The sequence below is a fragment of the Chrysemys picta genome, chromosome 2 (assembly GCF_011386835.1).
Source record: "Chrysemys picta bellii isolate R12L10 chromosome 2, ASM1138683v2, whole genome shotgun sequence".
Classification (NCBI taxonomy): domain Eukaryota; kingdom Metazoa; phylum Chordata; order Testudines; family Emydidae; genus Chrysemys; species Chrysemys picta.
Genome location: NC_088792.1, coordinates 23,391,977 through 23,407,363, shown reverse-complemented (window position 1 = coordinate 23,407,363; position 15,387 = coordinate 23,391,977). Strand labels below are relative to the sequence as shown.

Sequence of the window (15,387 nt, the reverse complement as noted above, 5' to 3'; positions counted from 1 at the left end):
GAGGAATTGATCAGCAAGCACATCTAGGAACATCTGAGCCCTATTATTGCTACTAGCGTTTGTTCCCCAATCTATTTCCGGGAAGTTAAAGTCCCCCATAATTACACAGTTTCTATTAGTAATTACTTCTCTAAGCACATTAAATAATTCCTTATCCATATCCTGGGTCGATCCCGGCGGTCTATAGCACACTCCAAGCACTATCCCCGGAGAGGCTCTAGAAGTCCTATTACCCATTGTGAGTATTGCCCAGATGGACTCTGTGTTGTCTAATCCATCCACTATTATTTCTTTACAGTTTATTTCACTATTGACATACAATGCCACCCCCCCACCTTTACCTCTGTTCCGGTCTTTCCTAAACAGCGCATACCCCTCCATACCTGTGTTCCAGTCGTGACTGTCATTCCACCACGTTTCCGTTATTCCTACGATATCTGGTTTCAGCTCTTGGACCAGGAGCTCCAATTCCTCCATTTTATTACCTAGGCTTCTGGCATTGGTGTATAGACACCCTAATGTATGTCGTTTAGCCCGTCTCCCATTAGTAGCACTATATGTTGCGGGCCTCCTAGTGTCCGTCCCTCCTGTCCTTCCTATGTCCAATCTCATCTCCCCAGCTATGTCTCCTCTCATTTTACTCACCTTCTCCATACTGGAATCTGGCGTGGAGATTAACTGTGCATCTCCCAACCGTCTCCCCAAACTTGCTAGTTTAAAGCTCTTTTGATAAGATGAGCCAGCCTCCCTCCCAGAAGTCTATTTCCTTCCCTACTCAGGTGAAGCCCATCCCGCGAGAACAGGTGTCTGTCCCCAAAAGCCTCCCAGTGTCCATACATCCCAAAGCCCTCCTTATAGCACCACTCCCTTAGCCAACTATTTATTCTCACAATCCTATCAGCCCTTTGCTGCCCTTCCCTCGGAACGGGCAGAATCCCACTAAGGATAATCTGAGCCTCTATCTCCTTGAGCGTCTTCCCCAGCCTGGCATAATCTCCCTTGATCCTCTCTAACGAGAACCTAGCCGTATCATTCGTTCCTACATGAAGGATTATCAGGGGGTTCTTACCTGCTCCTTGTAGGATCCTTTTCAACCGCAGGTCCACATCGCGTATCCTTGAGCAGGACTTCCCCTGCAATTGCAGTTCCTGGTTGCTCTAGTCTGTGCCAGATCCAGGTGCTGGAACTGAGAATTGGGAGCCTGTCTGATCTATAGGTGTTAATATGTTGGCACATGATAGAATTTGTTTGGGTGGTTTTTTTTTTTTGGTGTGCAACTTCCTAGCCTTATTAAAAAAGCAATATTAAAAGAACATTATTAAGTCAAGCACACTAGGAAATGCCAGAATTAAGCTTGCCTGTGCATTATATCGGTCCTTAATTACATGTCCCTTTTTTTTCCTCCACCGGATCAATCAAGTTGTGTAGTGAAACAGGCTGTTGTCTGTAGGACTCCTGCCTCATTTGTTGCAGAAGATGGAGGGTGTGTAGTGAATGAGGCAGGGCATTTCAGAAAGAGAAAGTTGGTCTCACAGTTGAGGCAGCTGATGAATGCTGGAGAATTGGGTTCTATTCAGGCTTCTGCCACAGAGTTCATATATGATGGTAGGAAGTCCCTTAACCAAATTTTTCAGAGATAGCCACTAATAATTGTGTTCCTCTTTTTCTGGGTGCCTGTCTTGAGACCCTGGGGTATCACTTGCAGAAGTACTGAACACTCAGAGCTCCTATTGACTTCAACTGAAGTCATGCTTTGAACATAATAATTGCTGTATTATGCTACGTATTCTCAAAAAATCAAGTCCTAAGTTTTTCAAATTGGGCACAGAAAATTAGTGGGAACTTTTGACCTTAATCTCTCTCTGCTTCAGTTCCCCGTCTATACAATGTGGATGATCCTACCCTCTCATTTCAGAGGGATAGTGTGAAAATAGAATATTAATGTTTGTGAAGAAATACTGTAAGGGTACCATAGAAAAAGTCTATGAGGAGATCAGTAATTCTGTCTCTTCTGGGCAGGGTTTGAATAGTGTGTGGTAAGTAAAGCCTGGAACCACATATTTAGAGCCTCGTATTTTTCGCAAATGCGAAATAACACAAAATAAAACACCATAAAACTAAAAAAAACTGGTGCATGATGTCACAGTGCTGCTTAGGTTTAGCCTGGCCACTCCTCTGTCATGATAACAGAGGGGCAACTGGGCCAAAACTGAGCAGTGCTGCGACTTCATGTGCCAGGGCACTACATTTAGAGCCACTGCTGCAGGGTGAATGCAGGGTGGTCTCAGTCTCCAGCACTGTCCCTTAGGACCTTCCTTCTTCACTAGACTGAAGCAGGCTTGCTCTCCAGGCCCTTTTCCCTCCCTGGGAATTTTTCTGCAATGTTCATTTTATTTTGTTTTATCTCCCTCCCAGGAGATAAAACAAAATTTCTGAACAATTATTGAAAAGAAAAAAGAATTTCACAGGGCTCTACACATACTGAACAATGAGGAGAAAACAAAATATCAAATAATTACTCACTAAGTGAGCACCATTCATCCTGGGCACAGATGAAGACAGGGTGCTGTAGAAAAAATAGTATGTTATCCTGTAATTAAAAACTGTGCCGTAGTGCACAGGCAACCTTAATTCTGTCATTTACTAACTTTTGAGTGCTTGACTTAGCAAGCATAATGGTCTTTTAATATAGCCTTTTCTGTTCAATTAAAATAACTTAAGTAAAGCTTATGCAACTAATTTTTCCACTAGGAAAAAGTAGTCTCCAGTAGATTGATAACAGAAAAAGGGTTTCCCCTAGTAATATGATTGTATTAATTTTATAGCTTTTCATTTTTTTAAAGTTCACTGCCAGCCCTCCTTTCATCGGTAGTTTGTAACTCTCAGCCATTTTTGCACTTTGTCTTTATTTGTGGGTGGTAAGGGGAGAGGTTTCCAACTATAAGCTATTTCATTTTGATCCAAACCAAGTTTTTTAAGACCTTTTTGGTTTGTCACTTTTTAAAAAAAAAAAATAGTTTTCAGTTTGATCTTTAGACAGATTCTAAAGATGAATGCAAATCATTCAAATCACTGCATACTTTTGTTCTTCTATTATTTGTGAAATAATTTGATTCCATGATTACAGACTACCCTAATGCACAGGCAAAAAGAAAAGAATTAAGGTTGTACATGGAACCGTAGCTGTTGCATTTCTGATCTGAGTGCCCATTTAATGTTTTCTGTGTGGAAATTGAAGTAGTAGAATTCCTAGGTATTCACATTCAATTAATTACTTAGGCCTTAATGAATGGTATAGCCATATTGCAGTGGGTAATTGCAAAGATCCGCAGTCCTCATTTTGGAAGATCATTGGCAATATGCGGTTGTTTTCACGGCCACTGAATACTGTGTTTTGTGACTGTTTTCCAGATGTTTTAATTTGCACCTTCACAAGTTAAATCTCATTTTACTTTCTGGTCTTGTTACTAGTTTTTCTAGGCTCCCCTAATATGTAAAACATACAAGGTTCATGGAAGCATTATATGAAAGTACCATGCAAATATCCATGAGAAGAGTCTCTTGTAAGGGAGAGAGGGGGAACAACAACCCTGTCCTCCATTCCTATTGTTCTCTGTACATAGTGCAGACACCTACTTTTATTGTAGGTTAGATTAGGCTTTATTTTGTTTAGTATAAAAAGATTTGCGAGGGAAAGAAACCGCCATGTAATACTAAATTCTTATTGGAATATTATGATTTAGGTTTCTGGAAATGTTCCCTGTGTGGTCTGAGTATTTATCAAAAAAAAATTGGTATAGTGATTAAGTTTGCATGTAGAGTTGTATTGTTTAAAGTATTCTAAAATTTTAAGCAGAGATGAACTATAGCAGTAGATTGCTATTAGTTTTATTTCCAGTAGGTTGAGTTAATTAAGCTGTCTGTCCATTGACATGGTGGCTTCCTGAGCTTGAAATGTTGTGTAAAATGTTTTTCCAAAAGGGAATGTGTAATCCTGCTTTTCACATCAGACCAATGTGAGCTAAGCTTTCTCACGCTGCATGTGCACTAAATTTAATTTTTTTCCAAAATCTATTTACATGCCTTTGTTTGGTTAAAATAGATGGATGTGGTGGTGTTATTTTAAAACAGACTGTTTAATATTTATACTCTTACATGTTTTGTCATTAGTTACATTTCTTCGAGAAATTGCACATGTCCATTCTACTCTTAATATTCGTGCTCATAGTCGTCAGAAAATTTTCACTCAGTGGTACCCATCGGGTGGCTTGAGCATCCTTTGCTGCCACATGGTGGTATAAAAGGCCCAGCTGCCCCCAAGCTTCATCAGTTCCTTCAGCTTGTGAGTCATTGGAATCGCTTGTCTTGTCTTAGCCAGTGCTCTGTGTGTTCATTGTAAATTAATTGTACATAGTTTTCTAGATTTATTGGTTTAGTACTTAGTGCAAGTTTTTTTCTTTTTTGGCTCAACTGGCGGTTTTTGTCTGTTACTTGGTACTGTGGGATGCCTTGATCGCTGGGCTTCATCTCTTCATCCTGCATCTCTTGCACTAGGCCAATGCCCATGAGCTATCCACACTCAAGCTGCTTGAAATGTTTAGGAGAAGTTCATATTCAGGATCATTGTCAGAACTGCAGAGACTTTAAGTGTTGGACAAGGAAAGACAGAGAAGGCCAACTAAAGGTTTTGCTCATTGAGGCCGCCTTAAGTCCTCTGTCAGAGCCCGGTCAGTCAGACTCTGCACTGAGTGCTTCAGCTTTTGTTAGGAGTGCACCTTCTATGCTGCCTGAGTCCCAGTGCACCATCTGCCTAGAAAGAGACATAAGACGTCTTAAGCAGACCACTGAGAGGGGAAGGTTGCCGGGCATGGGGGTAAGAATAGAGTGAAGCCAAAACATAAGCACTGCTCTTCTGTGGCACCACAGAAGCTGGCATCATTGATTGCAGCATCAAGGCAGTTGCAGTCACGTCTGAAGCCTGAGGGAGCGCCTTCTACAACTGTGGCACCGTGCCATTCTGAGACCATCTCGGTAGTGACCACACTGGAGTTATTTGTGGTAGCAAGAGATCTGCTGAGCCTTTCAGTGCCAGTTTCTCTGACAGTGCAGGAGACTGTGCTCTCGGTACTGGTGCAGTGCTCGGTACCATGTCAACCTCCATTGCATCAGTACCATCAAAGGGGAAGCCTGCAACATTGACTGCTCAGTGTCCTTCTCTGACTTGACACTGGATTCTGACACCATTTGGACTTTATGGCAACTCTAAAGTTTTTGTGGGTGTATACTCCAGTCCCATCCAGTTAGCACTTACATCCACAGCAGACCCACTATTACTTTGCCCTTGCTTCTTGCCAGGATCTGCAGAGAAAAAATGAGTAGGGGTTGTAGATATAGACCTTTTTCTCCTTCTGCCTCTGCATCACGGTCTAGTCCATCTAGACACCTGCGGGTGCTAAATAGGCATTTTGATGGGATGCTCAAGCTCGCCATGCCAGTTTCCATTTTCCCCACACTTGCAAACTGCCTTTCCCACTTCCCCAGTGCTTGGTCCTGGATTAGCTCAGACTGATGGGTATTAAGCACTGTGGAAGTGGGATATACCCTCCAATTTATTTCTACCCAACACTCTCTTCAGGGGCCACTCAGGAGGAGCTCCTACAACAGGAGGTTCAGTCTCTCCTTCAGGTAGGAGCCATAGAAGAGGTTCCTAAGTGTCACCGAGGAAAAGGGGTCTATTCCTGTTATTTCCTAATCCTGAAACCAAAGGGAGGTCTCAGACCAACTTTAGACCTGCACCAACAAATACCTCAAAAAGATAGTTTCACACGGTCACTTTGCCTTCCAGCCTTCTATTATTCTATACCTGTATCTTGGAAATGGGAATGCTGCCCTCAATTTGAGAGGACTACTTTCATGTGGCATTTTATCAAGGTCACAAAGTTTTTCAGGTTCATAGTGAATCACTTTCATTATCAGTTCATTGTGCTGCCTTTTGGCCTGTCAGCAGCGTCTTGGGTTTTCACAAAATATGTCTGGTAGTTGTGTTTCTGAGGAGACTAGGAGTACAGGTCCACCTTACCTGGATGACTGGCTAGTTAAGGGCTGGTCCAGGGCTCAGGTTCTCTCCTGCGTTCAACTCATCCTATCATCCTTCAGAGCTTTAGGTCTGTTTGTCTAAGTTGATCAGTCTTTCCTTTGTCCAGTGCAGAGAATAGGGTTTTTATAGGAGGACTGCTGGACTCTGTTCAGGCCAGAGCTTTCCTTCCAGACACAAGATTTCAAACAATTCATTCTCTTGTGGCAGACCTTAACATTCACCCAATCACATCAGCTCAAAACTGTCTGAGACTCCTATATGACTTTATACACATTTGCAGCCTGGCATGTTGGACTACATATCATGACTCATCAAAGTTGTCTGGCCTCCGTTTATTCACCAAGTTAGCACTATCTGAACACTCTGCTCACTATGCCTTCACAGGTACTGACTTTGCTAGATAGGTGGACAAACCCACTCAGTGTTTGCGTGGGCGTTCCCTTTGTCTGCCCCGAGCCTTTACTGACACTGGTGATGGATGTATCTGCCCTGGTGTGGGGAGCTTATCTGGATGCCCTCCGAACTCAAAGTTTGTGGCCCTCAACGAATCTCTCTCTTCACATTAGTGTCAGAGAGCTAAGGGCTGTCTGCCTCGCCTGTCAGGCCTCCCTACCACATGTCAAGGCCAAAAGCTTATTTGGTCTCTCAGACACTGCTGTGGCAATGTTTTACCTCAACAGGCAGGGGGAACCCGCCTGTCCCTTCTTTGTCAGGAGGCAATTCACGTATGGAACTTTTTCATTGTCGATTCAATCAGTCTCGAAGCTCCTTACCTTCCAGGGATGCAGAATGAGCTGGTGGACCACCTAACCAGATTATTTACAAATGGTCATGAGTGGTTTCTCCGCCAAAATGCAACCAGACAGTTTCCCAATTTTTCAGATAGACCTATTTGCAAACAAGGCCAACAGGAAATGCCAACTGTATTGCTCCCTACAAGGGCACAGCCCTGGTTCCTTTGCAGATGGTTTCCTGCTACCCTGGACAAACAAGCTCTACTATGCTTTTCCCCCAATCCCATTCCTACACAGAGTCCTGCTAAAGAACAAACAGGACCAGGTCCAAGTTATGTTAATAGCCCCAGAGTAGCTTTGATGCACTGGTTTGCCATTGTATTGGATCTGTCAGTTGCAACTCCAATTTCGCTCCTGTTGCATCTGGACTTGATCTCCAAAGATAATGGTCAGCTGCTCCACCCAAACCTGTGGCCCTTCATTTAACAGCCTGGAGGCTCCAAGGCCAAGTCCTAGGGGGAGTCTAGCTTGAAGCAAGTTCACCATGTCCTGTTAGAAACAGTTAGAAAGCCCTTTTCCAGAGCTGCTTACATGTCAAAATGGAGGCCTTTTTCTGTCTGGTCTTGTCAGTTTGGAGTCTTGCCAATGCAGTCCTCTGTCCAGCATATTCTGGACTATGTATTGCATCTAAAACAGCAGTAGTTAATGGTTCTTCTATCAAAGAAATCTTCTACCAAATGATTTTGGCAGCAATATCAGTTTTCCATCCCTATGTGGATAACCGTTCTATATTTTCTAATGATATAACAATCAGATTTGTGAAGGGACTGGAAAAGTTGTACCCTCAAATAAGGGAACCTATCCCCACCAGAACTTGAACTTTAGATTTGTCAAAGCTCATGGGGCCACCATTTGAGCCTCTACCAACATGTTCCTTACTGTACCTATCTGTAAAGGTGGCTTTCCTGGTAGCTATTGCTTCAGACAGGAAGGTAGCCAAATTGTGTGCTCTGACATCCGAACCACCTTATACAATACTCTTTTAAGGATAAGGTGAACTCGTGCCCGCATCCAAGATTTCTTTCAAAAGTGGTATTTAATTTTCATATTAACCAGTCAATTTACTTTCCTACATTTTACCCCAAACTGCGTGCCAATAGAGGAGCAACGTTTGCACACCTTAAATGTCAGAGTGTTGGCATCCTATGTAGGGAGGACTAAAGCGTTTTGTTTGTCAACCCAGCTATTGGTGGCCTTAGCAGACAGAATGAAGGATCATCCTGTCTCTTGACAAAGAATTATGTTTTGGATAACTTTCTGCCTTCGTGTTTGTTATGATCTGGCAGGCATTTCCCTGCGGGGCAGACTGACCGCACGTTCCATGATATGACAGGCAGTCTCTACAGTGTTCCTTGCTCAAGTCGGAATCCAGGACATTTGTAGAGTGGCAGTCTAGTTTTCAGTTCATACCTTTGCATCCTATTATGCCAGTACTCTGTACTCCAGAAATGATGCTAAATTTGGACAAATTGTACTCCAGTCTATGTGTACATGAACTCATTGTACATTATGCCTTGTGAGTCACCGAGTGGAATATACATGTGCAATCACTCAAAGAAAAAATTGTTTCTAGCCTTTCACGAAAGCTTATGCTCTAATAAATTTGTTAGCCTTTAAGGTGCCACAAGACTCCTCGTTGTTTTTGCTGAAACAGACTAACACGGCTATCCCTCTGAAACCTTTCATAACTGTTGTTCTTAGAGATGTGTTGTACATGTCCATTCCACGACCCACCCTCCTAGCCCTTTGCTTCAAGGTGGTCCAGCAAGAAGGAACTGAGGGAGCTCAGGGGTGGGTGGGCCCTTCATACTGGCACTGGTGCATGGCAGAAGAAAGTGCTTAAGCTGCCCTGATGGATACCACTGAAGAAAAAACTTCTAACAACTGTGCAAAGGGTGCACGCACGCCTGGAATGGACATGTGCAACACACGTCTAGGAACAACAGTTACGAAAGGTTAATAACCATTTTTAAATAGGAAATGTGTACTTTTGTTAAGTCTTGGATGTTGGAAAATATGGTTTGAATAAGCTGTTGTTAGTAAAGTGATTATTAGAAGAGGCTGATCTATTGAGCTGCATGCAGTAACACCGTATTTTGTAACCACAAGGGGAATACTGCTGTAATCAGTGAGCCAGAAGGAAGAATATTTTTCAGTGCCTAATAACAGTTGCAAAACTTTTTTGAAATCCCATATCTAAAAGCATAGACCTAATTAATTCAAGACCTTGCCACAAAAATGACAGACGTAGAGTAGTAGCATTACTATTCCATAACTAAGAATTTACTTTCTGCATTCCATGTCTGTAATGCAGTAATTGAACAGGACTGAGGTGGTGGCAGCTGATGGCATGGGCTAACCTTTGGTGGGTATATCTGGAAGGGAGCTTGTGCACAGTCACCCTTACAGCTGCCTCAGAACCTAAAATTTTCATAGGTAGGGAATTCTATCCTCTCTGAAGTTGGGAGTGTGAGACATGAGTAAGAATCCTGAATAATAGTTTTTGCAGTGATATTTTCAAAGTATTACTACTGCAGGTAAGAAATTCTTCCTTATCAAACTGAACTGCGTAAAGAATTTCAGGTACACCGGCTTGTAATTGCCTGAGTTGAAATTTGACTAATACACTTGATATGCTATATAGTACCAGTACTATAGCATTATTCAGGTGCAATATAGCGCTATGGATTTTAGTATTTTACTTTAAACAATACATTTTAGTTTTGTTCAGAGTCAATGTTTTGGTGCAGAAAGTACTCTTAACAAAAAAAATTGTAATATCTTGTTTCTCTTTCCCTTCTTCTGTTGCCCCTTTAACTGCCTCCCCTTCACACTTAAAAAAAAAAAAAAAAAGTTCTGGAAAATTTGTCCCATGGAGCATCTTCTCTCTCGCCTTGAAGTTGATTCACGTCCTGTGTCACGCCGCTTGGTAAATCTCCTATTCAACTCTTTCTTGCCTGTTAATCAACCTGAGGAGGTCTGGTGTGAACGCTGTGTTACGCTAATCCAGATGAATCCAGCAGCAGCCAGAAAATTCTATCGGTATGCTTATGAGTATACTGCTCCCACCAACATAGGTAAAGTATTGGACACTACAAGAGTCCTGGAAATGTCAATTTTATATTACTTGTTTAACACTTAATTTGTCTCCAATACTTGGGGGCCTTCAGTATTGTCAAGTGGCTGACTCTCTACAAAAGTCTCTTCTGAAAAATTCTTCCAGATTTCCCTAATTGAAAATGTTCTTTGACCAGCAGTATCAGGGAGATACATTGCAGGAAGTTTTTCTTTCTAGCAAAGAATGCTATTGAATCCATGCCAGCAAGCAAACCAGGAGAGTGGTTTTATTTCCAGAACTTGTTAATGTCAGAAAGAGAGAGAGAATCTGCACAGAGTGATTCCATGCTCAAGACATCTGGTCACCCAAAGAACAATCCCTACACATGCATTCTAGAGATGAGGGTGATTGTGTGGGCACTGAGAGATTTTAAAGAAAGTAGCCTAATTATGTGTTCTATAAATATTGTGGATTTATGTCTAAGGGGTAGTGATGGTTCTCAGGGCACATAAGACCCAGTCACTTTTACTCCCTCCTCCAGGGAGATGGAGTCTTTCTTGTGGTAGCTGGATGTCCTCTCCCTGACACCAACCAGACTTTCAGCCACTTGACCACTCTTCTCCGGACTATGCCAGCCTAACTTCACATTGTGGGTTAACAATAGGTGCACCCTGAGTCCCTTGGAATTAATCCTTTTTGATATCAAGCCCCTGACATTGGTTATTCACAGAAATTCCAGATCATCAGCCTCCAAAGGTGCAGTGTACCCCAGATTACCAATTTTATCTTTAACCATTGTTCCTGTAAACCACACAGCACTATAGTATTGTAAGCACTTACAATAAAACAAAAGTAGATTTGTTTAAGAAAGAATAAAGAGTTAACGAGAAGTGAGAGAAAGTGATGGGAACAACACAAAACAAAATCATAAAATGTGAACCATAAAATGTGAACTCTTGTCAGTAGTTACCTTTCCTATATAATAAAGTAGGCTTCCTACCCCCAGAAAGTTCAGCCCTGTGGAGAGCTGGCTGGTTTCACAAGAATCAGGATCCAAACATTCATGAAAGTCCCCTGCTCCTTAAAGGATTTCTTCAATGGATACAGAACCTTTCCTTACACTTGGTGATATTGAAACAGTCTTTTGTCTTTATTCACAACCAGGGTGATCTTCCGCCTGCTATAATGTTCCTTGTCACCACCAAGTGGTTTATATTGCTTGCTGATGGCTTTCCATTGTTCTTATTTGCAAGGGTAGATAATAGAGCCTTTCATTACCTCGCTGTCTGAGTGACAGCTCCCTCTTGCTTGAATGGATCTTCACCAAGTCACACTACCTGGATGACTTAGGGTACATCTACATTTAAAATGCTACTCATCATCCTAGGTAATCCATTTCCCCAAGAGAAAGTAGCTAGGTCAATAGAAGAATTTTGCCATTGACCTAGTGCAGTCTACACTGAGGGGTTAGGTTGGTTTAACAATGCCACTCTGGTGTGGATTTTTCACACCCTAACCACTGTAACTCAACAACCTAATCTTCTAGTGTGGACCAGGCTCAATTTTTACGTCAAGTCCATAAAGCATACTTTCAATATAAATACATTATTCTTTTAATATTATCCATCCATCCATACATCTCATAATGATTGAGTCTTGACCAGGAGTTTTCTGTAGATACCTTATATGTTACTCATTATGGATAAATCTCCTGTAAGACAGAGTTTGGTACAGTGAGTGTCTTAGCTCTGAAGTGAGAGTTTGCAAATAACAGGGGACCCTTTGCCAAGGAGCCCCCATGTGACAGAGAGCCATCATGTTTTGAGACTAGTCCATTGAAGTAATAGCCATTCCAAATAAATTCAGTAGCTTCCTGTGATCTTTTCTCTGGAGAAAAATACCACACGAAGGGACTTTGTTTTTTTGTTTTTTGTTTTTTTGTTTTTTTGTTTTTTTTGTTTTCAATTATTGGATCAGAAAGGGTGATAATTACTTGAAATTTACATTTATCCACATTAAATTTCATTTGTCAAGTAATGCACATTGGAAAAAATAACCCCAACTATACATACAATGTGATGGGGGCTAATTTAGCTACAACAAGTCAGGAAAAAGATCTTGGCGTCATCGTGGATAGTTCTCTGAAGCTGTCCGCGCAGTGTGCAGAGGCGGTCAAAAAAAGCAAACAGGATGTTGGGGATCATTAAAAAGGGGATAGAGAATAAGACTGAGAATATATTATTGCCCTTATATATATATCGATGGTACGCCCACATCTCGAATACTGCGTACAGATGTGGTCTCCTCATCTCAAAAAGGATATACTGGCACTAGAAAAGGTTCAGAAAAGGGCAACTAAAATGATTAGGGGTTTGGAATGGGTCCCATGTGAGGAGAGATTAAAGAGGCTAGGGCTCTTCAGCTTGGAAAAGAGGAGACTAAGGGGGGATATGATAGAGGTATATAAAATCATGAGTGATGTGGAGAAAGTGGGTAAAGAAAAGTTATTTACTTATTCCCATAATACAAGAACTAGGGGTCATCAAATGAAATTAATAGATAGCAGGTTTAAAACAAATACAAGGAAGTTCTTCTTCACGCAGCGCACAGTCAACTTGTGGAACTCCTTACCTAAGGAGGTTGTGAAGGCTAGGACTATAACAGCGTTTAAAAGAGAACTGGATAAATTCATGGTGGTTAAGTCCATTAATGGCTATTAGCCAGCATGGGTAAGGAATGGTGTCCCTAGCCTCTGTTTGTCAGAGGATGGAGATGGATGGCAGGAGAGAGATCACTTGATTGTTGCCTGTTGGTCCACTCCCTCTGGGGCACCTGGTATTGGCCACTGTCGGTAGACAGGATACTGGGCTAGATGGACCTTTGGTCTGACCCGGTACGGCTCTTCTTATGTTATGTTATGTACTTAAACCACAAGTGTTTCATATTTTAAATATATTAAATTTACTTTTAATGGAATTGGTATTTTATATACTAGCTGTCTTCTTATCTCCCACTTCCCCAAATAATGCTTATAATTACCTGTAATATCTGTTGCTGATAAAGGGTACTTAAGTGGAATGGTTGTCTAAATTATCTACTTCTAAAATTTAGCTAAATTCATGCTCACTATTCGGCGCTGCTTGAATGCCTGCATCCAGAGAGCAATAAAAGAAAATCAAGATGATGATGAAGAAAGTGAAAAGGAGAATATAAGTGTAAGTGAACATGAAAGAGAGAGACCATAAGGGGAACAAATGGGGATCTCTAGGGGTAGGAAGACAGGGAAAAGTTGCTATCAGGCCACTACTGTGATGTGAGAGAGTGGCAAGTAGGTCGAGTAGCAGGAGTAAACTGGGAGGAATTCCAGGAATACTTAAAATGGGTGCTTGTCTCATGCTGATGGTTATTCTAAGTATACAGTAGTAGAAATGATTTTGCAATTGTATTTATTCAAATATGGATCTATCAAAATGACTGTATTTATGCACAGATTAAGTCTGAATTGTGGCATTCACCTCCCCCTACAATAAACATAGCTCCTTTGTTAAATGAAGAGTTCAGAAAAAGATTTTTGACACATAATTTTAACCTGCATTCATATTATACAGTGTTAGCTATTTTAATCCCCAAATGTTTGCATTTCAGATGCTAAATAATGTGTTGTCAATAAACGATGTGGCTTCCATGGCAAGTTTACTGGAGATTACTGTCATTCTCTGGAGAAGTATTCACAAAGCACTTGATCACAATGAAGAAGCCAAAGGTTACACAATCAGAAAGTTTGCCTCTGTACTACCAGAATATTTTAAAGTTTTTAAGGTAAACTTTAATATCATAGGTTAAAAATTGTGGCAAATTTAAAATACAGATGAATGACTTCCTAGAAACCTGTATTTTTTTTTTAAATTATTTTCAATTCTAGTGCTTGCATGGCATATATGTGCATGTCCCTTGTCTGTCTTTCCACAGTCGTGTTTTCATATGGTGTCTGGATGATGCCATGAACTAAAAAGTGGCTGGAGTGAGGTCCTTGGAATTTCCTAAACAAGAGAGAGTGCTCTATAATTTCAGAGTCTGGCAGATGAGCCCTTATAATTTTAAGTATTGAAACAGAAACAAATATATAACTATTTGTTCTCCTTTGATTATCATCCTAGATCAGGGGTCGGCACCTTTCAGAAGTGGTGTGCCGAGTCTTCATTTATTCACTCTAATTTAAGATTTCGCGTGCCGGTAATACATTTTAACATTTTTAGAAGGTCTCTTTCTATAAGTCTATATTATATAACTAAACTATTGTATGTAAAGTAAACAAGGTTTTCAAAATGTTTAAGAAGCGTCATTTAAAATTAAAATGCTGATCTTACGCCACCAGCCTGCTCAGCTTGCTGCCAGCCTGGGGTTCTGTTCACCTAGGCCAGCAACGGGCTGATCAGGGCCTGCGGCCGGGACCCCAGACCGGGGGGGGGGGGGGTTCAGGGGTCAGGGCAGAGGGCTGGGGGAGGGGGTTCAGGGCAGAGGGCTGAGGTGTGTGTGTGGGGGGGGGGGAGGGGGGTTCAAGGGTCAGGTCAGAGGGCTTGGGGCTGTGGGGGGTGCAGGGCAGAAGCCTAGGTTTGTGTTGGGGTGTGGGGGGGTGCAGGGCAGAGGGCTGGGGGTGTGTTGGGATGCAGGGCAGAAGGCTGGGGGTGTGTTGGGGTGGGAGGTTCAGGGCAGAGGGATGGGGCTGTGGGGGTGCAGGGCAGAAGGCTGGGTGTGTGTTGGGGAGGGGGTCAGGGCAGAAGGCTGGGGTGCTCGGCTCGTGGGGGTGCTCCCAGATCCCTGCCCTGAGCGGCTCAGGGCAGGGGGCTGGAAGGGATATGCCCTGTTCCACCCCCTTCTCCCAGGCTCCGTCCCTACCTCTTCTCTGCCTCCTCTACGGAGCTGTGTGCATGCTGCCACTCTTCCCCCTCCCCCTCACTAGGGCCATCAGCTGATTGGCCAGGGATGGAGAGGAGGCGGGGCAGGAAAGCGCCACGCTGGGGGAAGAAGTGGGGGAGGGGGGAAGCTTGGCTGCCGCAGAACCAAGCTTCTGCCTCCTGCCCCCTCAAGGGAGAGCAGGGGCGGGGGGCTGAGTGGGGCTGGGGGCTGGGACTGCATCAGGGGAGCTGTGTGCCACTCAGAATCGGCTCGCGTGTCGTAGGTTGCCGACCCCTGTCCTAGATCTCTATTGCTGGGAGTGCATGTGCTCTTGGTCTCTTGGCACCATGGTAAGAAGTAGTGAAAAGCAATGGCTCTTGAGGCTCCCCTGCAGAACAAAATATTCAGTGTTAAGTCATATGAGGAGTTTCCCCCCGCCATTCTGAATAGTCACTACCCCAGTTCCTCTTTCACTACTTGAGCAGACAACTTAGAAACATCAGAGTCTTCTTCCCTTCCTTGCACTTGTTTTTGCTGTCTTA

General features: G+C 42.6%; 1 protein-coding gene across 2 annotated transcripts in view; it reads left to right on the top strand.

The window, feature by feature from the left end:
- NCAPG2 (non-SMC condensin II complex subunit G2) overlaps positions 1-15,387 on the top strand; it is a 110,841-nt gene that overhangs the window by 45,464 nt on the left and 49,990 nt on the right. For both annotated transcript variants that reach the window (XM_065582770.1, XM_065582769.1), the window contains 3 exons: positions 9,746-9,968; positions 13,061-13,164; positions 13,595-13,768. In XM_065582770.1, the coding sequence (XP_065438842.1) occupies positions 9,746-9,968; positions 13,061-13,164; positions 13,595-13,768 (501 nt within the window). The remainder of the gene's footprint in view (positions 1-9,745; positions 9,969-13,060; positions 13,165-13,594; positions 13,769-15,387) is intronic.